Raw genomic sequence first — 27,747 nt, forward strand, 5'->3', positions numbered from 1 at the left:
CTAGCAAATTTTCCAATATTTTTTCTTTTAGTTTTTATAACTCGTATAAGCATAAGTAAATGTGTGCCCAATAGATAGATAGATAGATAGGTAGGTAGGTGTGTGTGTGTGTCATGCCTTTCTTTGTGTTAAGAGTCTGAGCCGCATTTCTTATCTGCAGTATCAGCCTGACCACCCACTATCCTGTAAACTGCATTACTGCTGACCGCAGGTGCCCCCATGCTTCTCCTCACTGCAGCACAGCTACACAGACTTGTGCAGGCCAGGGACCACAGTGCTGCGGTCAGTCCAGCCATGGGGGGGGGGGGGTGGATTGGGGGGGTGAAGCAGTCATTGCTTACAAACAGCCATGCCAGCACAGGTGACAATGCTCTGCGCTAGTCTCTGCTGGTATTTATTACAGCATTTTAAAACACTGGGGTGGTGGGGGATGGGGGGGGGAGGTACGCAGCAGGAAAAGATTGCTCTGGTGAGGCAACAGTGACACCAGATGGAGAAAACAGCAAGCCCTTACCATGCACAAAAAAACAGACAAACACACCTCTGCACCCCCAACTAGGTGCCACCAGTACTGAACAAGATCAGGGTTCTGTTCAAATACACCCCCAGATCCGACTGCAAAGCAACCATGTAGCCATGAATTGCAAATATTTTGAAAATATTTAGCTTTTTTACCATCACATTTAGCTTCTATAAAGTCTGTTTAATGAATTATGAAACAAACAATGAAACAATTAACAAGTAAATAACACTTACACACCACCCTCCAACCCCTTTTTACTGTATCAATACAGTGAAATGTTTGGAAATATCTGTGTTTGGCTTTTTCTGGAGGTATTAATATGCTGGCACAGTCTTTCAAAAGGAAAACCCCTGAGAAAAGCATATCCGATGAATTTTTTTATCCCTGTGAAAAAAGGATTTTAGAACTGCATCAAAATGATCTCAGCAAATGACGGCAATCCATTTACACAACTTAAAAGAAAAAGACCCTTGAATTTAGTTTGGATTTTGCCTGAATTTTAAAAAGACCAGAATGCAGTGGATTCAACACCGACCAAATCCAGCGACGGCCTGGTGGACAGATTGGTATCCTGTCTAAGGGGTGAACTTGATACCACAGCCCTCTGACCATGTTTTGAACCCAGGCTTCCATTACAGCTAATAAGCCCTGCTGGATCCTTCTCACTAGTGCAGAGAAACCAAACAAGCCAGCATAAGGACACCACATACACAAAGGTACAGGTTCAAGTAACAAGTCAAGAATACTGCCAAACTCTGTGCCAGCTACAAGCAGGAGGTATGACTGAGTGAGTGAAAGTGCAGTATGTATTTGTTGTATTAAATGAATGGCCACCTAATGATGGCACAATGAAAATGATAAAAAATAACTTTTCATCACTCAATTTTCTCCAACTCAGCCTGGACTCGAGACCTTCAGCAACAGTGATGACTCAAGTAATGCACCTTACCATAGCCACAGTCACGTTCTCACACCCTCGCACATTTCTTCAGAGGGTTGGTAGGTCAAGAGCTTGGAGTGCTGCCCTGCCAGGACCATGAAACTGGCTATGCTGTCACCTGGGGGAAACCGTTTGTGACCCACAACAGACGCACCTGCATCAACCGCCAAGGACTGCGGTTGAGATGAATGCAACAGATAAAGGCAGGGCATGTGTTACGGTGGGAACTCCACCTGGCACCTCTCCACCCACCACCCCTCCCCCATCATCACCCCCACTGCCCCAAAACAGTAAAGACAACCGACTGGGGGGGACTTGTTCCCGTTGACATTTGACAACAACAACATAAAGAACAGTCACTGCACAGCACTGATGCCCATGTTTTTCAGCCTCATCATAGAATTATCCCTGGCAATGAGAAATTAGTCAAGTTTAAAAAACAAAATATAGTATGTAGGATTCAAGTAGGATTCAAGTATATATGTAGGATATATTTATCTCAGCGAAATGGTGCAACTTTATTGTTTGTTTTCATCAGTCGTTCTTAAGTTCTGAAAAGGACTTGTCCATATTTTATTCCCCTGTTCTCACCTTTCCACACTGCTCTTAAATCACAGGTGACAGCAACAGGCATTAAATATGTATCGCTTCAGACAGGCCAGACACCTTCAGTACAGCCCCATACCTTGTGTTTTTTAAAATGAACATGAGGAGAATCATTTTAACAGTGTGCAAGCATGCCTTGCAGTTCTGCTGGCATAGCCCTCAATACAACAACATCAAGAGAGAGGCCTTCTAGATGTTCCCCTGCCCCACTTAATGATCCACTCTTGGCCCACAGTGCAACTACTCATCACAATGAACAGACAAAAAAGAAGTATTGTACAGAGCACTCTGGAACAGGATGAAATCAAATAAAAAAAGAAAAAAGTAAGCGGTACAGTTTATAGTAAGATAGGGAGCTGGGAATAAATGCTTCCCTGCTTTGAGGGAACATTTCTTTCAAAGCCACTGCCACTCACCGGAGAGAGCGACCAGGCATTGCACACAATGGCATGAAATTAATTACTTCACAGAGCGTTTACCCTGTGGGGCCATCACGGAGGGGTTTCTGCAGCACATCGCTGTCGTTGGAGGCTGCACTAAGAGGCGCATGTGGCAAGTTCTCACAATCTGTGTACTTCTGCCTTCTCAGCAGCTGTGGGCAGAGGCGCACCCACTCCTGAATGACCAGTGTCTGACTGTGAGGTCATTCATGGTGTCCAAAAAATGACGCTCATCGAAATTAACTGTGAAGACAATTTCATAGCCAACACCAGGGGGAAGCAGGGGGTAGATGGGGTGACACATGTTGGGTCTGCCCCCTAAGTGTCTGCTTTAGATCAATCTGGTTGGGTCAACAACAGAGAGACAAAGAGTAAGGGAGACCAGCAATTTTTGTTGCCAGCACTGCCATTGTGGTGCAGTCAGAGTGGCCCGTGGCCTGGCTTATGGTGCTGGGCGCTTGTGGGACAGTGCAACACAATCATCATCAAAGTCCTCATCCAAGCAAAAAGGCAGGACCTCCTCTGTTTCAACCTGAGGGGTAGAGTGGTGGTTGCAGGGGAGTAGAAGGGGAGGGAAGAGGAGACAAAAATCACATGGCAACCATGACCATCAAAATGAGACTGGCAGAACAATGCAAGGAGCAACAGGAAAAGAAGCAACAGTGAAAGGATTTGCGCTACAGGAGCCTGGCCAGAGGCAGAAGCCAAGGGTTTAGAACAACAATTACCGTACAAAAAAGGCCAGAAAATTAGAGCAAAAAAACATAGCGAGTCTTGATTCAGTAACTCTTGACTTGCATCATGCTCGCAGGTGCTGGGCATTGTTTTTCATGGAGCTACAGTATATCGCATCAGGTTTGCCAGACCAGAATGGAGGCCTGAGCCAAATTAAGTACAGCTGCTCAACTGTTTTAGGAAAAATCTCTGTTAGTTCTACCCAGATGATGTGTGTGTGGTCCCCTCACCTGGCCACTGAGGCGTTCCAGTTGTCTGTGTGGACGCTGACAGGTATGGAGTTCCAGCCGAATGTGGCGACAGAGGGAAGGCATGTATGCAGGCAGGTCCTCATCTACCTCCCCAAGGAGTACAACTAAGCCAGGGAAAAAAAATGTCCGTGAGAGATTTTTGTATCTGAAAATCTTACTTTACATTTCCATGACTTACTTTATGTACTGTGCGCAAACTCTCCTAAAGTCTCTTCAGACGTGATACTACCCACTATTACAAAAAAAACAGAATTCTTCCTTAACTGGGAGCCCAGGCTACAAGCTGATGTGCATTCAACACAGGTTCCAAGTGGCTGTTAATGCATCTCTGACAAAATCTGTGTTTTCATAAATGTTCTAGTCTGAGAACAGTCTGAGAGCACAAATTTTGTGTATCTTCGCAAGCTTTGGACTCCACCAGCTGCCATGGAAATGCTGAGTGTTTAAAAATTGCATATATCAAATATTTGGCATTTATTGCCATGGCATGCATGACATGGGGAGAATATTACAGCAAAAGAACAAATACGTCTGGGGTGTTAAGAAAGTGAAGAGATCGAAAGGAGTCACCAGGGAGACTTGTTTAATATCCACTAAAAGGAATAAGCCACCGCCAGTGTAATCACCTCTCTGCCCCTGGCCACCAATGACGCATAATCCAGGCACAAAAGGGAGAGGGAGGAGGGTTAAACAGGGACCCAAACAGTAAATTTGACCTCATGTTCACACCACGGATCAAAACAACATCAGGAACAAAAAAAAAACAATAAATAAAGAGGCCATCAAAGACAGCTGTCAAAGGGGAAATGATTACTTATTCTGGTACGTCACTACAAGAGAATCTAAATAAATTAAAGTGCAGGGGCCATTAAATATTGACACTCCCCTCCTTCTCCCGCTTAGCCCCATCCAACGTCTCTCTGTCAGCGCTTGGCAGCAATAAAAACGATGGAAATCTTAATTAAACAGCTAATTACTCTCTCAGTAAAAGTCATCAATTAACATAGTGCAGGAGGGGGTGATCGGGGGAAGCCCCACCAGAGGGAGGGGATTATCAACTTGGTAGGGGTGGGAGCACTGCTCAGGGGGTTGTGGGTTCTGGCCCCAGCCAGGGAGTCTGCCAGTGCAACACAGCATAGTCACCGTATGCTCCCAGCACTGTGCTACAACTTCATTTATGCAGAAAAAATTGTAATAAATAAACAGACATATGAATATGGACCTGGTCAGGGGCAGCACTTCAAGGGTTTGTGGAGTTGACAATTTCTTGCTTTAGGATGACTGGGATTTTTAAAAAAAAGATAAAAAGGTAATTAAAGATCCCTGAGTTGACTCTTTCAGTGCTCTTTAAGGCCGTCCTTGCCAGGGCATCTCTAAAGCCTCTGCTTGTGAGCTTATCACAATGCCAAAGGTCCAACGGCCATCGATCCCATGGTGAAGGCAATTATGATGTTGTCAGCACCAGAGTGGGCCCCTGCACTACTCGTCGTGTTTACTGCACCTTTTTTCGCATGACGCAGCAAATGAATAATCATCCATGTTACTGAGGGTCAAGTTGTGAGCCAGCCTTTCCAAAAGGCAGCTCCTTTGAGTGGAAGCAGGTAGACTGCCTCTGTGATTTTAACATGCTTTGACATGGACCATCAAGAAAGGCCCCCCACCCCCCTTCCCCTCTACCCAGCTCCCCCCCACTTCCCACATCAGCACAAACGCCTGCTCGGTTTTTCTGATGCCAGCAGGATCAGCAGGCATCCATTCGAACTGTCACAAGGAGGCATAATTTAGTAAAGGTCACGACAATTAAAGGTGTGTCTCATCCCACTGCAAGGCAAGCATGTTTCTGTTATTTCCTTAACGAGGATGAAGTGCACATTAAGACGCAAGGTGCATGTTATTGCCCTCGCCCCAAATATGAGAGGGCAGTGTCAACATTTGCATGCACTGAATATGCATAATGAATGGTAATATATTTAAATCAGGTGGAATGATGGGCCCTAATTTGTAATAATACTCACATGATATTCACTAAACCATGTTACACTCTTGGGGTGAACCCTAAGTGCCTTACATAAGCTTGTGGAGGAGATGCTGAATAAAATTACCATCTAATACAGAAAATAAAATGTATTCATGGATAGTATTTTTCTTTGTTTTTTTATGCATTCTGAAAATCTCGTCGCTGCCACCTTGATTAAAGAAACCGCTGTCCGTGAAATAACACTGCAGGATCCAATTTCTAAATCAATACCATGCAGCAAAAAGTCATTTTCCTATTTTAACTCAATAAAACCATTTACCTTAAAATAAGATGGCATAAGCTTAATTATCTTGAGTGTTTCCTGTTAAGAGAAAGTTACTTGATACCCATTTTTCTCAAAAATGAAAACGTATGAAAATGTATCCTCCCAAAGGACAACATTTTGAAAAAAGTAAGAAGAATATTGTTCCATAAAATTTAGTCCCTGCAGATTTGAAAAGTTGATATTTTAAGATTATTTTAAATCCTGTTGTTTGGAATAAGAACTGAAATGGGTATTTGAATGATGCAGCTCTCTGATTTTTATGCTCTGAAATAAACTCAAATTTACCTAAAATACACTTTTGTACATTATAGCAATCGAGTTGAGAACATACAAATTGCATAGAATTATACCTGGTGAGATTCCAAGATCTCCCTCCTCTTCACTGAAGTCTGTAAGGTTAAGGTAGTTATCCACCTGCAATAAAATCAATACACTATTATGATGTCTTTCTCAATGTTAACTGCAAGAATGCTTAAGCAATGCTTTAAGCAAGGAAGGCCAGCATTCAGTCAGTTCATTCCTGTCAGCTGCAGATTTGCAATGTTCAAGGTGTTTGACAAACATGCATTAACTATACTTTCACAAAAAGAATTTTGTATAATTTGAGATATAAGTACACTGCATAGTATACTGGATGTATACTAAATTGTGACTCATACAGCACACATAATCACAATTTCTGTGTGTTCCTGAAGAAAATGCAGAGTGTGATTGTGAACCGGCAGAAAAAACATGCTAACGTGTAAGAGAAGATCGCTAGAAGTGGTTGCTAGGGTGTTGCCAGGTGGTTGCAAAGATATATAAGGTGGTTGCTAGGGTGTTGCTAGGTGGTTGCTAACCTGTTGCTAGATGGTTGCTAGGGCATTGCTAGATGGTTACTAAGGTATATGAAGTGGTTGCTAGGGCATTGTTGGGTGGTTGCCAGGGTGTTGCTAAGTGGTGGCTAGGCATTTGCTAGTGTGTTGCTAAATGGTTGCTAGGCGGTTGCTGAGGTAAACAATATGGTTGGTAGAGACACACCCACCTTTGGTGAGTGTTGGGTCACATGACCCAAAGCAGAATTTCAGGTCCCATGGTTATTGGTCAAATGGTGACCAAGTTGTAAGACTTTGAAAAATGGGCTGAAGCGAATGGGAGGATGGAAGGGGTGAAGGGGTCAGTATGGCTTTTAGTGAGTGTTGGGTGATTTGACCTGAGGCAGCATATGTGGTATGGTGGCTTTCGGGCCAAAGTGACCAAACAATAAGACCTTAAAAATGAACTGAGGTGAATGGGAGGATGGAGGGATGAGTGAAAGACAGAAAGACGAGTGCGGGTCAGTATGGCTTCAATGAGTGTTGAGTGATTTGACCTGAGCCAGCATATGAGGTACTATGACCGTAGGCTGAAAGGTGACCGAGCGGCAAGACTTTGAAAAATGAATTGAAGTCAATGGGAGGATGGAGGGATGAATAAACGAGTAAAAGACGAGTGCGGGTCAGTATGGATTGCAGTGAGTGTTGGATGGCATGACCTGAGCTGGCAAAGGTAGCTTTGCTGACGGACTAAGTGTGACTGTGTGATAGGGCTTTGAAAAATGAATTGAAGTCAATGGCAGGAAGGAGAGATGAATAAATGAGTAAAAACACTGATGAAAAAAATGACAAAAAGACAAGTGCAGATCAAGACGGTCTCGGATGAGCATTGGGTGATTAGTCCCGAGGCAACATGTGATGTACGGTGGCTATGGGGTGAAAAGTGACGTGGGAAGGCCATGAGGTACGAGGGGGTGATTTTGAAAATGAATGGAAGTCTATGGGAAAAAAGGGATGAAAAAACGACAAAAACCAGAGAACGAGTGCGGGTACGGCTTAGCTATATACAAGCACACCGATCAGGGTCAGACCGGACGGGTTACAGTTGGTTTGGGATCGATATCTCAAAAACTGGGAGGAGAAACGGTACAAAATTTGGTGGAATAAGAAGAAGAAGAAGAAGAAGAAGAAAACTACCGGATAACAATAGTTTGCTTGCACTGCTTCGCAATCACACTAATGACACACCAGGACATATGCACAACCTTCAAACGGATAAAATTATGAAGTAATATAAAAATGAAAAAATCACTGATCAATGTTGATTTAACCAAACATCTTTCAGAGCCTTGTTTTTTCCCCACAAAGCAGATAAAAGACAAACATAATTCAGGGAACATTTTGGTAATGCTGCAGAGGAGCAATTTTGGCAAGCAACAATGCCTTACTAATGACATACTGAACATGTTCAAAGCAGGTAAACAGCACTCTACTTATCACATCTTTAAACACATCACTTTGCAGACAGCCCCCATCCAACACCCCTGAATGGCATTTGAACCAACAGCCCTCCCATCCAATGTTCACCCAGTGTTCAATACATTAGCCCAACAGAAAACAAGACTGCAAACTGCAACATTTATCTACAGTAAAAAAGTGTTAATTTACTAATTCCTTCATTTACTGTTGTTTCAGTGCTGTGGCTCTCTGCCACCTTGCTGTGCACTGCTATTCTGTACTATGTGGGGATATGTTCATTTTGTCATTACTGAGCCATGTGCACTCATATCCAATTATGAACAACAATAAGCAGCTTACTGTGGCATGTGATATTGGTGCATACATTCTAACCCCATACGATTCTGCTTTCTGCTGTGCATCTATTTAACATGGATTCAAGTTGTACATCACTGAAAAGTAAAGCCAGGAAGATGCTAACACAGAACACAACTTTCTTGCCTGTAGCTTGCTGTAAGACTGTTTAAGGAACAGGTCTTGCAAACCAAAAGTCAACGGTTACATTCCCAGGCAGGGCACTGCTTTTGTATCAAAGAATATGACACTGAGCATGAACTGTTACAGTACATACTATAAATGGATGGCATGTAAACCATTTAAATCATTCAGGTTAAGGGCATTTGCTAAGCAAAGCTATAATACTTCCTGTAGCGAAGGGCGAGAGCAGTCGCCCCGCCCGGCCTCAAACCCGCGTCTACGGGGTACCAGCCATGCGACTTTGACCGCGACGCCAAAGAGCCAGGCTTGTTGGTATGGCAGTCAGAGCACATACTCAACCATAGTGACGGCACTTCGTCACACTGCCCTCCCCTTCAGGAAGCGCACCCATGCACTTCACACGCCATGGCGTCCCTCACGCATTCTCTTGCTGTACTTCTCCCATCCCAGGCTGCCCCACTCACCAGTGCTTCACCCATCTCTGGGGTCCCTCACACTGTGCTTCACCCATCTCTGGGGTCCCTCACACACCAGGGTCAACTGAACCTGGGGGTCCCTCATACGGCTCACACACAGGGCACGCCTCCGATGGCCTCGCGGCAAGCCATCCCACTTCTATACCAGTTGTAGCGAAAGGCGAGAGCAGTCACCCCGGCCGGCCTTGAACCCGGGTCTATGGGGTACCAAACATGCGACTTTGACCGCGACGCCAAAGAGCCAGGTTTGTTGGTATGGCAGTCAGAGCACATACTCAACCGTAGTGACGGCACTCCGTCACACTTCCATACAATTCTAACATAAGCCACCTGTTTGAATAATTCCAAAACCTGCCTGCAATTTTGGCATATGTTAAATACTACTGCATCCCATTCCAAAGCCATGGGCATTAATATGGAGTCGTCTCCCCCCCCGCCCCCCGCTGTGCAGCTACAACAGCCTCCACTCTTCTGGGAAGGCTTTCCAAAAGATTTTTGAGTGTGTCTGTGGGGATTTGTGCCCATTCAGCCAAAAGAGCATTTGATTAGGCACTCATGCTGGATGAGAAGGCCTGGCTGGCAATCGGCGTTCTAATTCATTCCAAAGGTGTTCAATGGGGTTGAAGTCGGGGCTCTGTGCAGGCCACTGGAGTTCCTCCACACCAAACTCGTCAAGCCATGTCTTATATGGACGTTGCTTTGTGCACTGGGGCACAGTCATGCTGGAACAGGAAAGGGCCTTCCTCCAACTGATGCCACAAAGTTGGAAGCATACAATTGTCTAAAATGTCTTTGTATGCTGTAGCATTAATGTTACCCTTCACTGGAACTAAGGGGCCTAGCCCAAACCCTGAAAAACAGCCCCAGACCATTATCCCTCTTCCACCAAACTTTACAGTTGGCACTGTGCATGCCGGTAGGTAGCGCTCTCCTGGCATCTGCCAAACCCAGATTCGTCCATCAGACTGCCAGATAGCAAAGCGTGATTCATCACTCCAGAGAACGCGTTTCCACTGCTCTGGAGTCCAGTGGCAGCGTGCTTTGCACCACTCCAGCCATCGCTTGGCATTGTGTATAGTGATGTTGGGCTTGTGTGCAGCTGCTCGGCCATGGAAACCCATTCCATGAAGCTCCCGACACACAGTTCCTGTGCTGATGTTGCAGCCAGAGACAATTTGGAACTCTGTAGTGAGTGATAGGCGGTTTTTATGTGCTATGCGCTTCAGAACTTGGCAGCCCCGCTCTGTAAGTTTGCGTGGTCTATCGCTTCATGGCTGAGCTGTTGTTGCTTCTAGACACTTCGACTTGACAATAATAGCACTTATAGCTGACCGGGACATATCTACCAGGGCAGAAATTTCGCGAACTGACTTGAGGCAAAGATGGCATCCTATGACAGTGCCACATTTAAAGTCACTGAGCTCTCCAGTACAGCCCATTCTACTTCCAAGGTTTGTCTATGGAGATTGCATGGCTATGTGCTTGATTTTATGCACCTGTTAACAATCGGTGTGGCTGAAACACCTGAACTCAGTAATTAGGAGGGGTGTCCACATAATTTTGGCTATTTAGTGTATGCTTTGGTTCATTCAATATTCAAATATTCCACTGGCTTCTTAGACTGAACACTTGAATCATCAAACCACACAATTTTTTAATTATTTACAACTTAGTAAATAATGACTCAGTGCAGTATTTCCAGTATTTGTTCACATTTTGAGGCACGGAAATGTCAATGAATTACCTGTTACTGTATGCAGTGGTCTTACACAACCCAGCATGAATGCTGATGTGGAAGAATAATATACTAGATCATTTTTCACATTTTAAAATTTGATACCTGTCAAACGTTTGAATACCGATCCAGGTATTCATTAAGTCATACAAAATGCAAACATCTGAGGAATCAAATCGGACTCCTAACCTGAACGAAACTTGAGGTCTCAAAGCAAACCGGTGATTTGTTTTGAGAAGACCAAAAACAGACAGGAGGGAAGAGAAGTTCAAAGAATGGCATGAAAGAAGGAAGGCAAAGGGAGAGGGAACAGTTATTACCTCTCACTGAATTTTCAGTTAGCAGTGGTGGGGGGGGGGGGTGTGTTTTAAGCCGCAGTCAGTCAAGCTTTGCAACACAGCAAAAGAAATACATAGGTCAGCCACCTCGTCCTGATCTGCAGGAACATACATGCAACTGTGCTCTCCTCCTGCTTGTGAATTCTTCTCCTCTGCTCTGTCTCGCACTCTGTGCACCCCTCCTCCCATTCTCTCACAGGGAGGGTGGGGCCTGGGCACCACAGCCAACCTGCCGCCACTCTCTGCATTCTCTGCAAGGACAGCAGGTGACAAAGGATGAGCAAAAACGAGACAGAGGTACAGAAGAAAATGTGACACAGCTGCATAATGAACACATCAATGTAAAGCATCATACTAGCAAGAACCTTGTAAAAGATTGCTTGTGACATTGCTTGCTGTGTTATCTTTTGTGCAGCTACTGTTGAGATGACAAGCCCACTGAAACCCACCTGCAGAGAGGTGGGTGAAAGATGCTACAAAGTCCGCATAGGTCTGCTCAGGTGAGCTGCAGAAGAGCTCCAGTGCTTCCTGGACCGACTGGTCACTCTGAACAAACAAAAAACCTCTCAACAAAAAACCTCAAGACAGATAAATCCAGTTGGAGCAGAAACGGAGTGACCACAGCCTGTCTGCTGAAAAGGGCAGGCACAGAGCAAGAGGGGCTGTGCAGTCACTGTAAACTAAAGGTGCCCGAGACAGAGATTATTTCCCAAGATCTGAAGACCAGATACCCCAATTTTACGTCCTCTCAGGCCACTGTAAAATCCCCATCATTCTTGGGGAGGAAGAGTAGACATCACACGTGGAAGCTAGAAACATGTCCACACACCTAATGACTGTGGGTAGATATAACAGAACATCAACAACACCATCAACAACTGTATTTGAGAGAGTGTGTGTGTTGGGGGGGGGGGGGGTCTTCATTTTCTGTGTACCTTTATTATATTATTGGTTTAAATCTGCACAGGCCTTTGCTTTAGTTATAATGACACAACTAGTTATATTACCACTACTGCTAACTACTACTTAGGCCTACATGTCAGTTATTACCACCATGAAAGTAAAATTTGAAATCCCTCCTCACAGTGAGAAAGGAAGGGAGTGAGGGAGAAGAAGGAAAGAGAGAAAGTTTTTTTAAACTTTACTTACTAAAGGCCCTTATTTTAACTGCCATCAAAAAGGCCATACATAAGTTGGACAAAAGAGGAAAAAATGAATGAACTCAAAGGAAAAGAACACAAAAAGCCAAATCAAGAACAAGCACTACACGCATAGTAAAATAAAATGAGCACCTCAACCCAAAGAACCCCCTCTCCATTAACAATGCATGCAGTCTACTACAAGCTGCACAAGTTCCAGTGGAAGAATAAGAAGAGGAGGGAAGGAAAGACTAGGGACCAAGAGACCTTTTTCAGTATTTTGATATCTGTTATACTAACAAAAAAAGTATTCAAAATTTAGATCTGAGCTGCTTTCTCATCTATTCCACAGACAAAAAGATAGCTTGATAGAGACAGAGGAAAAGAGAGAGTGATAGAAATAACAGACAAGACAGAAAAATAGACAAGACTGTTTGAGAGTAAAGGCAACAGAAGAGGAGAAGCGGGATGGAATTGAAGACAGTGTGAGAGAAAGAGAGCTAAAGAGAGAATACATATGTTCATGAGAGCAAAACAGCATGAGAAGCAGCTTGCCTCCAGCAGACAAGAGGTCAATCATTATAAAATGACAGGAGCAGCAGCCATACGAGTCTGAATTAGTCTCGACTTATCAGTCAGATATTCCGCTAAATTACAATTAGGAGGAGGTGATTACGGTTACATTAAAAAGTAATAAACACCGCAGCAGTATGAATGGGAACAGCGGAGCTGTCACTTTGTCATTCATCAAAACGTTCCTTCCGGGGGGATCATCAAATCGCAAAACATTAAGCGGGACAGAAACAGGTGCTACCGGACTCTAATTACTCTGTTCTATCAATTATACACTACAAATCAGCTAATGGCCCCCGGACTGAGGAGTAGAGCTGCACCCCCTACACAGTTGGTCTCAGGCATGCCATAACTGTGGAAAAGGACTTCTTGCAATGTACCATCGCAGAGGCAGGTTGATCTGTTTTTTGCGCTAAATCTGTGTCTTGCCAAAAATGTATAAGATTGTACCCAAGGTAAATTTACTTATTAAAAAGGCTACGATTTTCATCTTTGCTTGGGGGTAAGTTCCACTGCAATCCCTAGAATCTCCCCCACCCCCCTTCCCCCTCTCCCCTCAGCACTCGCAGCACAGCAGTAAGGTACAGGTGTTCAGCTGTTTGTGTTTCCAGTTCTAACGTTCCTCCAGAAGACTGTGGTCACAGTATTGTTTTGCAAGCTCCCCCTTTTTTCACAACTGAAAAAAAAAACAAAAACACTATGCTAATGAGAGCCAAGCAGCTGCTTCCAAATCACTTTCTCTCTCTCTTTTCCCCTTGGGGGAACCAGAGCAGAAACAGTTCATGAAAAACACACAGGCTCGAGAAGGAAATAAAAAGAGCAACTGGGTAAAGTCACTATACAACCTACTTACCCGAGCAATGTCTTAACTCAGTATGAGTCATACTACAGGCTCACTGTACCAGTAAATTATTTTGACACTACACACCAAATACCGCATACAGGCTACATGCAATAGTACTGCTGAAACAACATTTTAAGAGTGTGCTGGGTAAATATGAAATATCCACCTCCCAGTTATGAGACCTTACTAGAGTGGTACATGCACTAAAAACCTGGGGGTACATGAGTGCAGCGTGTGGCTTAGTGCTGCCAGCGCTTATGTAAGGAGGTGAAATCTGAAGATGACCTACTTGAGCTGTGCAGTAAATGGCTTTTACTTACTGTATTATTTAGTCTGTTTTTTTGTTTGTTTGTTTTTTGTGTGTTTGCGTGTTTTTAGTCTGTTTCTACAGCGAGCAATGACCACACAGCACACATTCACCAAAGCAAAACATCCATGACTAAAAGTGACTAAAAATTCAATCCAATTCAACTTCAGTTGAAATATAATAATAAAATAAAGATTTTGGCACCCAAAAATACCTAAATACAACATATTTTTAACAATCAATTATTCATGTATTATTTAGAAATTTAGTGTGTGGGATAAAATCCTTGGATATGCAATAGTGTTTTTGAGAAGGCAAGGTGCAATTCTGAAATTATAAACACACATACCACGATATTCACGAGTCAGCATCAGTGACGAATATTATCATATTCAAAGTTGTTATTGTTCAAATGAAACAAGGCTGGAAAGGGCTGGGGGCCCACCTGTTTCAGTCAACAGTCACAGACAGTTAACCTCGAGATCTGACAGCCTCATCAAAGCAAGCCAAGTGTCATCCACTCTGACTGACTTTCTTCAGGTCTGCTGGCTGCCTGCCCTGATCACACAAAGAACCACGTCCAAAAAGGATCCAAAGAAAGAACACTCAGGTACATATTCAAAAAGTGAAAAAGGTAAGGCTGGAAAGTGATGCTTCATTTCTGCAGGCAAATGTTCTCCACAATTTCTCGTATTTAAAACTGCATGGTACTCATCATTTCATGATTCATGAGAATAGGTCATTTAATGCTACCCGTTTTAGAGGTATTAATACTTTAATATTAATACCTTTAAAATCAGCATATACAGTCAACCATCAAAACTGAAAGGCCGACATGCCCAAGTTTTGATTGTTGGGCTACGAGGACATGAGACGAGGCAGGTAGCTAGTTGCGTTACGCGTAACTACCTAAACGAAAATCTGGTTTAATACTGCTCAAGCAAAAAAATAATAAATAAATCAATAAATAATAATAATAATAATAATAATAATAATTATGAAAAAAATAACCATGTTTCTTCGAAATAACATTACTCTATATTTAATTTCTTTCTAAATAAGAAAATTTACTTACATATTTTTCGCAACTTTATATTGACTTGCCAACAACAGCAAGTTAACCTTAAGTTTGCTGGTACCTTAACGTTAACGTTACCTCTCTTCAGCTAATCCCCTGCCAAATTTAGCTATCGATTGCTGCCAGCAACCTAGTAATCAAGCCTGGTGATTTATTTTACTTTTAACAAGTAACCTTTTTTCTGTTCACAGTCCTAAAAATCCCGGTTTTGATTATTTCCATTCTCTGCAAGCTCAAAATGATTGATAAACATTACCTTTCAAATGTTCCTTCTGATCCCAGCAACGACGTTGAAAAGTGCATACTGGGAAATGGCGTTTTATGCTTTTCAATGGTTTGCCGTGAATTTTGAAAAAGACTACATCATCCAACTCGTTGGATTGCAACTGTATTCTGCGCCTTGAGAGAATCATTGCATTCTTTTTAAAGGTTCCGCTCTACTTGTTCCTGACGTTGACAGATCTAGTTCATTAATATACTATTATATATAATATTAATTATGTTTAAAATGTAATAACTATGACACAAAGAAATGCTCTGTGTCTTTATCTTAAATAATTGAAACTGGCAGCAACAATGTTAGAACATTTAACTAAAACAGCTGATTATCATATCAAAATAATATTAGAAGATAGGGTGACCATACGTGCGCTTTTTCCCAGACATGTCCTCGTTTAGAGACACATGTTTTAGGTCCCAAAACGAGGACATGTCCGGGAAGAAGAGGACGTATGATAACCCTATTAGAAGAATACTAACAGCTCTTCCCTGTGTTTTCCCGTGCAGCAGCATGTCCCTGCAGTCAGTGACTGCAGTAAATTGCGCAGGTGTGTTACAGCCAGGCTGCTCCCTTCTGCAGCTGGATGGGGATGTCTTCCTGTTTGGCCAGAAGGGCTGGCCCAAGCGGGCCTGTCCTACAGGGGTTTTTAAGGTGCGCCTGAAGAAAGGGGAGCTAAGGCTAAGAGCCATCTCCTTCTCCAATGACTCATGCTATCTGCCTCCTTTGCGTTGCCCTGCTGTGACCCATCTCGAGGCCTTGGACGGTGACCCTGATTGTTACTTCATCCATGGTGGCCGTACCCCCAACAACGAGCTCTCTGCAAGCCTGTACCTGCTTAGTCCAGACAGTCGTGGTTGTAACCGCAAGGTGACACTACAATGCCAGGAAAAGGAGCTCACTGGGGAGTTGCCAGGAGCTCGTTATGGCCACACAATCAGTGTGGTGCACAGCAGGGGTAAGAGGGCTTGCGTCCTCTTTGGGGGTCGGTCTTACAGGCCCCCAGGGGAGAGGACCACAGAGAACTGGAACAGTGTGGTGGACTGTCCCCCGCAGGTGTACCTCATTGACCTGGAGTTTGGCTGCTGCTCCGCCTACACTCTGCCTGAGCTCACTGATGGACAGTCCTTCCACCTGGCTCTGACACGTGAAGACTGCGTATACATCCTGGGGGGGCACACCCTGTCGTCTGATTCCCGCCCACCACGCCTCTTCCGTCTGAAGGTGGAGCTCCTCCTTGGTAGCCCCATGCTCTCCTGCGAGACCCTGGACTCTGGCCTGTCCCTGACCAGCGCCATTGCCACCCGCATTGGCCCTGGCTACGAGTACATTGTCTTGGGAGGTTACCATTCCGAGACCCAGAAGCGCCTGGAGTGTAGCCGGGTGATCCTAGATGAGGTTGGAATTCATATCGAGCCCACAGAGCCACCACCGTGGACCAGTGAGATCAGCCACAGCCGGACCTGGTTCGGTGGGAGCCTGGGGGAGGGGAGTGCTTTGATTGGTGTCCCAGCAGAGGGAAGGCCTGCCCCGCCCGACTCTCACTACTTCTACCAGGTGAGCTTCAAGCTGGAGGGGGAGGGGGATGCTGAGGATGCCACCCAGGGCTGCAGCCAGGAGTCCACTGACTTTGAGGACTCGGCTCCGCTGGAGGACTCGGAGGAACTCTACTTCAGCCGGGAGCCATATGAGTTGGAGGACAGCAGCGGTGAGGAGGGGGACACCTACAATGAGGAGGATGAGGAGGACGAGTCTCAGACGGGGTACTGGGTGAAGTGCTGCCTAGGTTGCCAGGTGGACGTCAACACATGGGAGCCGTACTACTCCACAGAGCTCTCCCGGCCAGCCATGATCTTCTGCTCCAGGGGAGAGGGTGGGCACTGGGTCCATGCCCAGTGCATGGATTTGTCTGAGATACTCCTGATGCAGCTCTCTCAGAACAACAGCAAGTACTACTGCCTAAACCATGGGGGTCTCGCCCGTCAGGAAATGCAGACCCCGCCTCGCACAGCCCCACCTCTCAAGCGCATCCCTATGAAGATGCAGCACCGGAAAGCCCCCATAAAGCTGAAGATGACCCCAGCCAAGAAGAGCTTCCTCAGGAGGCTGTTTGACTGACCAAAAGCCACACCCTGATTTTTTTTCCTTGTGGTTGCCACATTGATCTTCCCTATTTTCAATAGATATTCACTTTTTAGTAGTCTGTGGGTTCTGATCTGTGGCAAATCCCAATGTCTAAGAAGTCTAAAAATATAATGTGTTTCGTGTAGGTGTGTCCTTTGAATTATTCATAAAATGTTTTTATTTTAGATTTTGGTTTCAATGGATCATTTTAAACAATATTCTGCAATTTAATTTTGTTTGCACATGTTCAATATGTCATGTAATCTATGGCAAACCCAGCACATCTATTGGATTGAGTATACTGTGTTTAAAATTAAATTAAAATAACTGTTGAAATCTGCATTACAATTTTAAAGTGTTTGGTTGTAAAATTTGGCTTTAGCTGATTATTTTGTTTCACTGAATCTTGATGTCCAGGCAAGTGGTTCCTGTGGTCTTTTTTTGTTCATTAATTTATTAATATTATTATTTTTTTTTTTGCAGGACACATTTTTATTTGTTCTTAATATCCTAACATAGTCAGTTGATGGTTGTCAATGGCAGCATAACATTCCAATGATGTTCACAGATTGATACTAATAAAAAGACATTTCAGAATGGGATAATTAATTTTATGGGCAGTTTATTTCATCACATAAACACAAACAGCATGCTACATAAAATACCTATGAACAGCCATCCAAATCAGCATGTATACTGTCCTGAATTTTGTTACTCCTAGAATTCTCAGGGATACAAATGCATCAGCACTGCCATAGCAACAAATGCTGTTAGGTCAGAATCTGATTGTTATGCAACCTAGACAGATTTTGGAACTGTGACTGGTCATGGCAGGACAAACCTTCCACAGATTCTTTTTTTAATATTTTATTGGATTTGTACACTTTAAATAGCAAATACTAGATTATAACAACCCACATCAATCCAGGTTGCTAAGTAAAGTATGTTTACAATCACATTTAAAAAAAAGCACAGCAATAGAAAAGTACTTTAGTCCCACACAGGTGATGGTCCAATTTATGAAAATCTTTGCAATAAAATAGCTGAAGTTCCAGTGTCCAAATAATTTAGGAATGGCTGCCATACCTTATAGAAGTGATCTGTTTTGCAGTGAGTTACATATGTTAGGTATTCTAATCTAGTGGTATTATTTCCATGGACATTCTTTGCCAACCCTTCACAGAGGGGGTGTTGTCACTAGTCCACTGCAAGAGGATGTTTTTCCTTGCAGCAAAGGTCATAGTGTTGTATAACCTTCTGGTGCTTGTAGTAGTAATATATTTACTGGTAGGCCCAATAACAGTGATAAAGGATCTAGCTCTAACTCTTTACCCAGGATCTTCTGCATTTCACAAAGTATGTTGTACCAGTACCTCTGTAACCTATGACATGACCATAAGCAGTGAGTTAACGTACTAATTTCAGTCTTACATTGAAGGCATAGAGGTGAAAATGATGAATTGAAAGCAAGTCTGCAATTAGGGGAAATATGTAACCTATGAATTATTTTCAACTGGATTGCTTTAGCCTGCTTACAAATTGAAAGTGTTGTGGCATATCTCCAGACATCCTCCCAAGCTTCATCATCAATTTCAGTGGACAAATCTTTTTCCCATATTTTCCTGTTGTTCTGTGTGTCCATGCCTGACGCCTCACATAAAACATCATACAACAAACTAATTGACACCTTCCCAAATGTCCTGTGTTCTTTATTAAATAGTTTTTTCTCCATTTTGAGTGTTTATAATAATAGTGATCATGGAAAAAAAAGACAATAAACTGTGTCAAAGGTAGTCAAAGATTTATCTATTTCACCATTGATTTACTGTTTGGACATGAATAAAAGGTATTTCTGACCTGGTTCTCCTTACAGTCCTCAGATTTTAAACATTTTGTGTGTACATGTTCCCCTATGATGGGTAACAGTGACATTCTTTCAGGGCAAAAACAGGGCAATTGAGTTGTTGCGAGTATATCACATAATTTGATTGCTCACTATGTAGTAATTTGCATATGTTTTCATATTATTCCATCATGAACATGACTGACACACTGGTTATATTGCAATATTTAATATTTTCCTCATATTTATGATGCAGAGGACATCAATTATGCCTTTCAAGAACCAAATGGGACCCTGGAGCTCTGATTGTCCCATGGTATTTCATTTTCTTTTTATGTGTTCTGTCTGTCACAGGATAGTGAAGGAAAGAATAATTTGAAGACATTCTCTTGAAATCGAAGAATTGTAAATATTTTATTTATTGCTTTTAAAATCATGACATGTTGTGTTCTCAAAAATCAAACAACTTAGTCCATTTTCAAAACATTGCAAAATGCAAAACCAGCGTCTTGATATGACAAACAGTATAACACAGGAAATCATCAATTAGGGACATTTAATTTGAAATTGCTGTGCTGTGCTGTGCTGAATAAATCAATGATGTATAGTGTGAGGTTTCAAAAATACACATAATAATATTGCAGAGGTGTAATTGTGTAAACAGTTTGAAGCACTACTTCTTGACATACAAAAACCCATAAATAAAACAAACCAACAAAAGATACATAAGCACAATATTATAAAATTATTATACAGTACAGTTGCTGAAATCATGATTTTTTTGTTCAACTCTTTACAGTTTCTGTGAAAAAAAAGCTCAGTGACTTTCTCCTAGTGCTCATAGTCATACATTTTATAAAGCCTCTTCACAGTTTTAGTGTGATTATATGATATGGAAAAAAATGAAACTAGCACCAACAAGATGAAATGCTGTACTGTTGTTCAAAAAAATTCATGCAAAATCATCCCTTGTGTAGAAAATAAATTCAATAGCAAAACATTATCAAATATTTAACACATATCTGTTTTGAAGATATAATATTGTGTTTCTGGGGGGAATACAACATTATGCTTATTCCTTGTTAATAAAATGCTTGAAATGCTGTTGTTATACATGAATGCGTAATTCTGCAGAGAAATCCTGCAAGTCATAAGTGTACACACACTGAAATAAAAATCATGCTGAGTAACAACACCAGTAAAAAAATGACACAATTCAATTACTAATGACTGCAGCCTAAAAGGCTGGTTAACACAAAAATGCAGACAACAAAATCAAAACTTCCTTCCAACCTCTTCCCCCTTTCCTTCCTCTATTTCTTTCCTTTCTCTTACAAGCTGTGCAGCTGCCAAATAAAAAGCTCAGCCTTATTCAAATTGAATAATAATAAAAAAAAAAGTTCAATTCTGAATGCAGCAATGAAAGTGAGAGATAGTGGCAGCAGCCGACGGAAGACGTCTTAGACAAAATGTACCATCACTTGCCAAGAGCAGTTGTCAGTCTCTTGGATCTGAAAGCAGAAATGCAAAGTTCAAGTGTTGTGTTCCTGTGAGACAAGTAAGTGCAGGTGCTGTTACAACTGCTCAAGCCACAGTTGCACAGAACCAGAGAGTCAGGGTAATCAAAACAAAACAACACAAAACCCATTGCCCTCTTCTGCAATTTAGTTCTGAGCTCCCATTTAGTATAATGTATTGCAATGTCCATATTCTTTTGCTGATTAACAAAAGGTCATTGTGTTCTTTCATTCCAGGAATCGAGGTAGAATGTTTGCACCTTTCCTCTGTGAATGCTGTAACCAATAAAGGGATTTCAAAGTTATTCTGTGCCATAGGACCCCAATATAAAGGACTAAAGCAATCATTTTCCCTAGTGCTCATGAAACAAAGACAATTTGAGTTTCTCTAATTCCATTTCTTTCCTGACCCAGTGATAAATTAATAGAGCAGTCATAAAATGTATGCTCCTTTAACACAATTACCTATTCATGACTTACAATGCTTTCATCTTTTTCCATAAATAATCTTATAAATTCATGAATGCAACTCAGCTTCACAGTGCAATAAACCATCCAATATTTCACAAGGAGTGCAAAAATACAATTTCAGACTTTTATATGCAGAAGAAATAGGATGAAGTATTCTTCATCCAAAGCCATCTAAACTCAGTAATTGTGATGATTTTTGTTCACACACACAAACTTGGTTAGGGTGAGTGGAAAGAGTGAACAACACATTAATTCACATTTACAAAAGGACTTTATCCAATATGTCAAATAATTGAAAATGAATTAAATATTAAAGATAACATTAAAAAATTCCTCCCTTAACGCGTTTATAAAGTGTGTTCATTTTCTCAGTTAAGACCGGTATCACATCCACACAAACACCACTCTTAAACCATTCAATGTCAACCAAAAGAAACATTAGCCACAACTGCTAACATGGCAGGGTGTAAATGCCATCAACTCTCACAAGTCAAATATGACAGCTTGAACCTTTGTGCTAACAGTTGTAGCTGGCAACTAGAAGAGAACCTCAGGACCTCAGAAACCTGAGAATGTGTTTCTCTCAGAAGTCCATGGACTCCATGGGATCCAGCGCTATCTCACCATCATCCTGTGTTTCCACAGGGTCAATGGTGGCCTGCATGGCTTTGGCTGAGTTTTTGTGCGCCTCCATGAACTTCTGCAGGTATTTAGATGTGTAGAGCCAGTGGTGCTTCAAAATGTCTTCCAACTCAAAGCTCTTGGACTGCCGGGCGTTCATCTTGCGGAAGCGGCGGAATAGCTTGTTCCCAGACTCGTTCCCCTCGCTGGCCCATGCCCCAATAGAGCCATCCCTCTCAATGATCTCAGGCACGTGGGCTAGGGTCTTGTGGAGGTAGTTGGTGATCTTGCCATCATAGCGGTGCTTGAAGGTGGAGGAGAGGAGCTCAGCAAAGCGCTGGGAGTTGAAGCTATAGCGGCAGAGCTGGTCTGGACATTCCTGCACGGGGCAAGTAGAGCGCCAGACGGGCTTCATCTGCAGGTAGAGCTCCATCAGCTCCTTCAAGGCTTGTCTACGCTCATCGGAGGGCACCAGCTCACATACTGCGTCCACTGCCTCTCGGGTCATCAGGCGCCGGGCATAGTTCCCATTCATCCGCATCACTGGCTTCAACTTCAGCTTCTTCCTGAGCTGCTTGTCGAGAGCAGACCTCCAGCATCGTCTCTCCTCGCGGCTGGGATTGCTATTCATGTGGACCTCACCAATCTCGTCCTGGAAGATCTTATAGAACTCAGTGGCATTGCCAATATCACAGTGCAGTGCATCCAGTGTAGGCTGGGTCTCCATGAAGGGCTTGGCTGAGACACCTTTGACCCGGTCACGCAGCTCCTCGGCAGACTCAGAGTAGGGATTTGTTCTCCAGATCTCATAGCGCTCCAGGTTCTCGTCATGGCTCCTGGTGATGGAGTGCAGCACCATGTTCTGGGAGGCTTCAGCCCTTGTAGAGTCACACAGGGTACAGATGTAGGTGGATCCTGAAGCTTCCAGGCCCTCCATCTCCCTCACCATCTTCTCATCATAGCCCGTGCCTCGGAAGTGGAAGCGGAAGGAGCGTGGGAGCCCTCCAATGGACAGGATGAGCCGGCTCTCCTTCATAGCATTCCTCTCTGCCACCACAGGCCCCAGCACGGCAGTCAGTGTTTCATGGTCTGACTCATCAACGAACATCAGGCACAGTGGCTTACAGCTCAGCTCAGAGTTAGGCTTCATCTCCCGGAACACTGTGATCTGCTCACCCCTGCCTTCAAGCTGGATGGACACTGACATCACCGTAAAGGAGAACCGCACTGCTTTTTCGGGGACGGTAGGCCCACCCCCGTGCTTTTCACTGACATCCCCCATCCCATCACAAGACTCCTTGATCACCACAGAGAACCCGCCTGTGCAGGCACAGTCCTCCAAGCAATTCTCTCTCAGGCCCTCCATGATGTCTTCCTCAAGATCTTTCAATGCAGCTACCAGAGCCACATCGTACCGGAATCTCCGGGCAATGGTGTCTGCAGGTGAGTCATCCACAGTGGCCATCCACCCCGACAACCCATCAATGATGCCCACCTCAGTGGCACTGGACACATTCTTGAGTGCCGGCTGCCACTCGAAGGGGTGGAACCCAGGAAGCAGCTCCTTCTCTGCATTTCGCAGTGTGTGGAGGGGCTGGAAGATCTGGCGCCCACTGGTGGCCTTCACTGTACGATACATCTTATGGTACTGGCTGCAGCTCAAGAAGGTGTTGATTCTGATGGCCAGGCACACTGCAGGATGCAGGCCGAACCCCCAGCCTGGAAAGAGGGGGAAATACTTCAATTGAAATAATACACATGCACCACAAGAGAACCATTTACATATGACACTGGTGAGTTAGCATACTTTCATGAACACATATACTCTTATTTTCATCAATAATTACAAAAAAAAATTAAAATTACAAAAAGAAACCTTCCCTGATGAAGTGCTACATTTGCAACAATTATTCATGTCATCACAGACCGAGAGGTTGAAACAGTGAACTTGGTGAGCCTGATCTATTGGCTTGTGATGAAAACAGATGCCAGGTGGGCCCTTTTCCCCCAGGGACCAGGACCGTTCTGCCTCTGCTATTTACTGTCATCCAACTATTACTGCTCTCGGCTCTGCAGGCAGGAGTACTGCTCATGTTGTTTTGATCTAAACAGGCTTTTGACAAGCATTGTTATTTTGAATTATAAAGAGAATATGTGAGACACAAAGAGAGAGAGACAGAGAGAGAGAGAGAGAGAGGAATGACAATCTATGGTTTTGGTCAACATTGACATACAATGAAAAAACCTGAACCAATTCTTCAGACTCATTTTTTTTTAAGAGTATGCCATTACAGTCAAAAAATGTGAAAACTGCAGGTTATGTTAAAAGTACATGCCCATGTAAAGAACAATGGACCAATCAAACCATGTACAAATTTAAAATAACCTATTGAATTAGTCAGGAAGGGAACTATGGTGTTGCTATGGGAGCAGGACTGTACCTTGCATCATAGCCTCAAGTTCATCTGCCTGCCGGTGCTCGTTACCCGCTCGGAGCGCTAGCAGGAAAAGAGTGAGACAGACAGATTTGACATCCCCACCCTCCTCCTTCTCAGCAAACATCTTCACATGAGTCTTGAGCTCCTTGAGCCGGTGCTTTTGAGCCCGGCGAGTCAGGGACAGCAGGTGCTGCCGGGGGCGGCCTCCTCTGTTCACGGGCAGATAGCTGTCAAAGGGCTGCCCTTTAGCAAGTCCTTCCTCGTCATTCTCACAGTGGCCAAGGGTGTGATCCCTGAAAGCATCCAACCTCACCTGCTCTCTACATGCCTGCTCAGGACACTGGAGGACAAGGCTATGGAGGACCCCCAGGAAGGCCTTGGTGGGGCTGGTTAGCTCAGACAGGGGGCAGGGAAGGGTGCAGGCTGGGCAGTGTGGGCCCAGGGCACGATTGTACTTCAGGATGCAGGTGCGGCAGAAGAGATGCTTACAGGGAGACTGGACAGGGTCGGCCAGCAGGTGGTCGCACACCTGGCAGGTAATGGCACGGAGGAAGTCCGCCGGGAGATCCTCCAGGAGCAGGCTGGAGGTGAGGTGGATGTTCTTGCAGCAGGTGATGTTTTTGACCCACAGGGCCCTCTGAAAGCCAGACCTGAGCCGGGCCCGCCCAACAGCCGCTTGGTCCACTGGTCTGCACCCCCTGTTTACCCCCACACCACTGCGGTCATGATGGTCTGACTTGATCCTCTTAGCTAGGTGGGGGGCAGCTCGGGGGGATTTGCAGCGCTTTCTCGCTTTCCTCTTAAAGGAGGTCTTTCTTGGGGAGCAGAGCTGACAGAGGTTTGAGTGGGGCCTCCACTGTGGGACTCGGATCCCGGAGAAGCAGCAGAACCCCCCTCCTCTGATGGCCGTCTTCCAGCACAGGTGACAAAAGAACGGGGGATGAACGGTCTCCATGTCTCCCGCAACGTCGACTTTGAAGACCTTCAGGATGACCTCAGGCCAGCTAGTTGCCTTGCACCCCATCCTGCGCAGTGAGTTCCTACTTGCATCATCCAGAACAGCCTGGACCTCATGTTCTGGTCCACCCTTAGCCTTACGCAAGGCTAAGCCGCAGAGTCGGCACAGACTCCTGCCAGGGAGACACAGCTTTTGAGCCTCTGTTTTTGTTGTTTTGTTCATTTTCTTAATTACACTAAAAGGTTTGTAGACAGAATAAGATGAGTTTCCAGTGATGCAAGCTAATTTGTTGATTACTGATTGACGATTGAGGCGAGGTTGAGACTAATTCTGAATTTGAAACGGTGTGCTTTTATGCTTGGTTTGTTATGAGCAATCTAACTATTAATCTCTTTGAATGGGCACCGAGCTGTTAGTGTGTAGGGACACCACCAAGAGATAGGTTCACCCTCAGATCCCTTCAGTGATGCTTACCTGAGGTGGTTCATGTGGGTGTCGATCTCCAGCAGCTTTAGGTCCACGCGCCGTCCTGCCCCTTCCACGCTCTCCTTTGTCTTCCCCCCCAGACACAGTCTCATCACGCTCCCAGCATGCCCCACTTCCAAGCCAGCTGCCTCCACCTTTGCTGGGGGAGGGGAGATGGCCACCTGTGGGAGCAGGTGTTTGACCAATTGGGCATCTGCTGGCAGAGGTGCTTTCTCCATGGATTTGACCCGGAACAGCTTGAACTTCCAGTCAGAGAACTTTGAGTAGGGGTGCTGGAGCTCATCTGGCACTGAAAGCCTGGGGGTTTCGGTCTGTGAGGACCCCACCTCCATGATGTCAGAGCTACCTGAGATCCTACAGGACAGAAAGAAAGGGGAAAGAGAAAAGGAGAGGAGAGAGGAGACAAGAACAAAGAGAGAATGGCTATATTTTAAAACCAGTAATTATATAATTGAAGTTCCCTTGAAACAAATATCAGTACGTTTACAAGAGGAGTGAATCATGCATTCAGATATTCAATACAAGATAGGTATTCAATACAACATTTCTGCCCGACCAAGACACATATTTATGCCTTTCCTGCGCTTCAGTCTTTTGGAAACTCTTACTTTGTACCAACCACCCTCAAATTCCTTTGCGGCTGAACCCACTCAGTACTGACCTAGAACTTAGTAATTTTCAGTCAGAGGCATCTGGGTCTTCTGTATAATGCATGAATCAAGCATTGGGGAATCCATTGACTGTCTAAAAGTACATATCTCGTCTCCCTGAACCTCCCTGCACTGAGAACAGCTGTTTCTTTTCACTTGAACTGAGCCTGTTTGTTAAATGGATACCTTTACCCTGCTTTGAGGCTGTCAATCCATCATTTCAGTTCTTTTTTTGGCAAGGGCCAACAGCAAAGTCCCACGAGCCACAGAGTGGCATTTAAACTACGAGGACAGAACCGCTGTAGAAAAACCATGAAACATTCTTACATTATACAGCAATTGAATATGGAGTGGAGGTGACAAACCTAACATATTAACCAGGCCCAAGAGGGGAATGTGTCTCGTTCTGCATAATTCAGTATCAGAGCACCAGATCAGTGTATCAAATCGCCCGTCAAAATAGGTACAACCATAAAGGGCAATTTGTTTGATAAAACAGAGTGGCATATGACATTTTTAAATGTTCTTTAAATCTCTTTAAACCACCACAGAGACCAAAACAATCAGCTGTGACGTTCCCTTCCCCAATAAGTTACAAGTAAGCAGGTAAATAAATCAGTTATCTAATTAACAAACCAATTTGTTAACTGGCTTACCATGATCCTGCCTCCACATGCACATAATGGCATAATAGCTTTCCTGGATCTGTCTTCTTCGTCTCTCTCTCTCTCTCTCTCTCTCTCTCTCTCTCTCTGTGGAACACAACTTCACTCTCTCTTCACTGACTGGGTCTGTGCTCCTACGCTGTCAACAGCTAACAGCTGAGCTGGTTCAGAGAGTGCATTGTTTGGCTTCTTACCTTGTTTTTGTATCAGCTGGCATGCGCTCCCCTGGGGGACTTCTCTGAATGGGGGTTCACAAGGGAGGGGGGTGAGAGTGCCTGCTGCACTGTGTCTGTTCTTCTGCTGCACTCCTCAACAATGTGCCTCTGCTAACATGGGATTGTGTCACTTTGTGGGGGGACACCGTTCACCCCTTGCATTTATAACTCTGTTCTGGGCCCCCAGCATTCGGGGCCCTGCCACCTGAGCTGCCAACATGGAGATGAGGAGGGGAGATAACAGTACCTATCGTCTAAACACAAGGCACCCTTCAGCTGGGCTACCCACTGTCCCACTTTCATGTGGTGGCCTCACCTCAGCCAGGTGGCACAAACTTGGAGGAGAGACACCCAACCGACTACTTTGAAGGTTACCCAACAGAGTACCTGAGATGTGTTTAAAAAGAGATGGTGTCCTACTTGACTTAAGCTTGAAAGCTTCAT

The 27,747-nt window shown here is 44.1% G+C and overlaps 2 protein-coding genes and 1 long non-coding RNA gene across 3 annotated transcripts in view; 1 reads left to right on the forward strand and 2 right to left on the reverse strand.

The window, feature by feature from the left end:
* The window catches only part of LOC118782104, a 43,383-nt gene extending 28,047 nt beyond the window's left edge, over window positions 1–15,336 (reverse strand). Inside the window, exons 1-3 of the long non-coding RNA XR_005005129.1 lie at window positions 15,295–15,336; window positions 6,149–6,212; window positions 3,475–3,599 (exon numbers count right to left, since the gene is read on the reverse strand). This is a non-coding gene — a long non-coding RNA (uncharacterized LOC118782104). The remainder of the gene's footprint in view (window positions 1–3,474; window positions 3,600–6,148; window positions 6,213–15,294) is intronic.
* A 492-nt stretch (window positions 15,337–15,828) lies between these two features.
* Window positions 15,829–17,433, forward strand: rag2 (recombination activating gene 2). Its single transcript, XM_036535669.1, has one exon. It carries the CDS (start codon window positions 15,829–15,831, stop codon window positions 17,431–17,433), a length of 1,605 nt encoding a protein of 534 aa, XP_036391562.1.
* A 4,420-nt stretch (window positions 17,434–21,853) lies between these two features.
* Window positions 21,854–27,747, reverse strand: rag1 (recombination activating 1). The gene is made up of 5 exons (XM_036534673.1): window positions 27,724–27,747; window positions 27,283–27,326; window positions 25,762–26,127; window positions 24,333–25,459; window positions 21,854–23,610 (listed from the first exon to the last, which is right to left on the reverse strand). The coding sequence occupies exons 1-5, from the start codon at window positions 27,745–27,747 to the stop codon at window positions 21,854–21,856; spliced, it is 3,318 nt and encodes a 1,105-aa protein (XP_036390566.1).

The sequence above is a fragment of the Megalops cyprinoides genome, chromosome 8 (genome assembly GCF_013368585.1).
Source record: "Megalops cyprinoides isolate fMegCyp1 chromosome 8, fMegCyp1.pri, whole genome shotgun sequence".
Lineage (NCBI taxonomy): Eukaryota > Metazoa > Chordata > Actinopteri > Elopiformes > Megalopidae > Megalops > Megalops cyprinoides.

Coding starts and splice junctions, on each gene's coding strand:
- rag1 (XM_036534673.1), bottom strand. CDS start 27,747: ATGAAGCTTTCAAGCTTAAGTCAA. Junction 26,128..27,282: donor CCAGCTGATACAAAAACAAG/GTAAGAAGCCAA, acceptor TCTGTCCTGTAG/GATCTCAGGTAGCTCTGACA. Junction 25,460..25,761: donor ACCCACATGAACCACCTCAG/GTAAGCATCACT, acceptor TCTCCCTGGCAG/GAGTCTGTGCCGACTCTGCG.
- rag2 (XM_036535669.1), top strand. CDS start 15,829: ATGTCCCTGCAGTCAGTGACTGCAGTAAATTGCGCAGGTGTGTTACAG.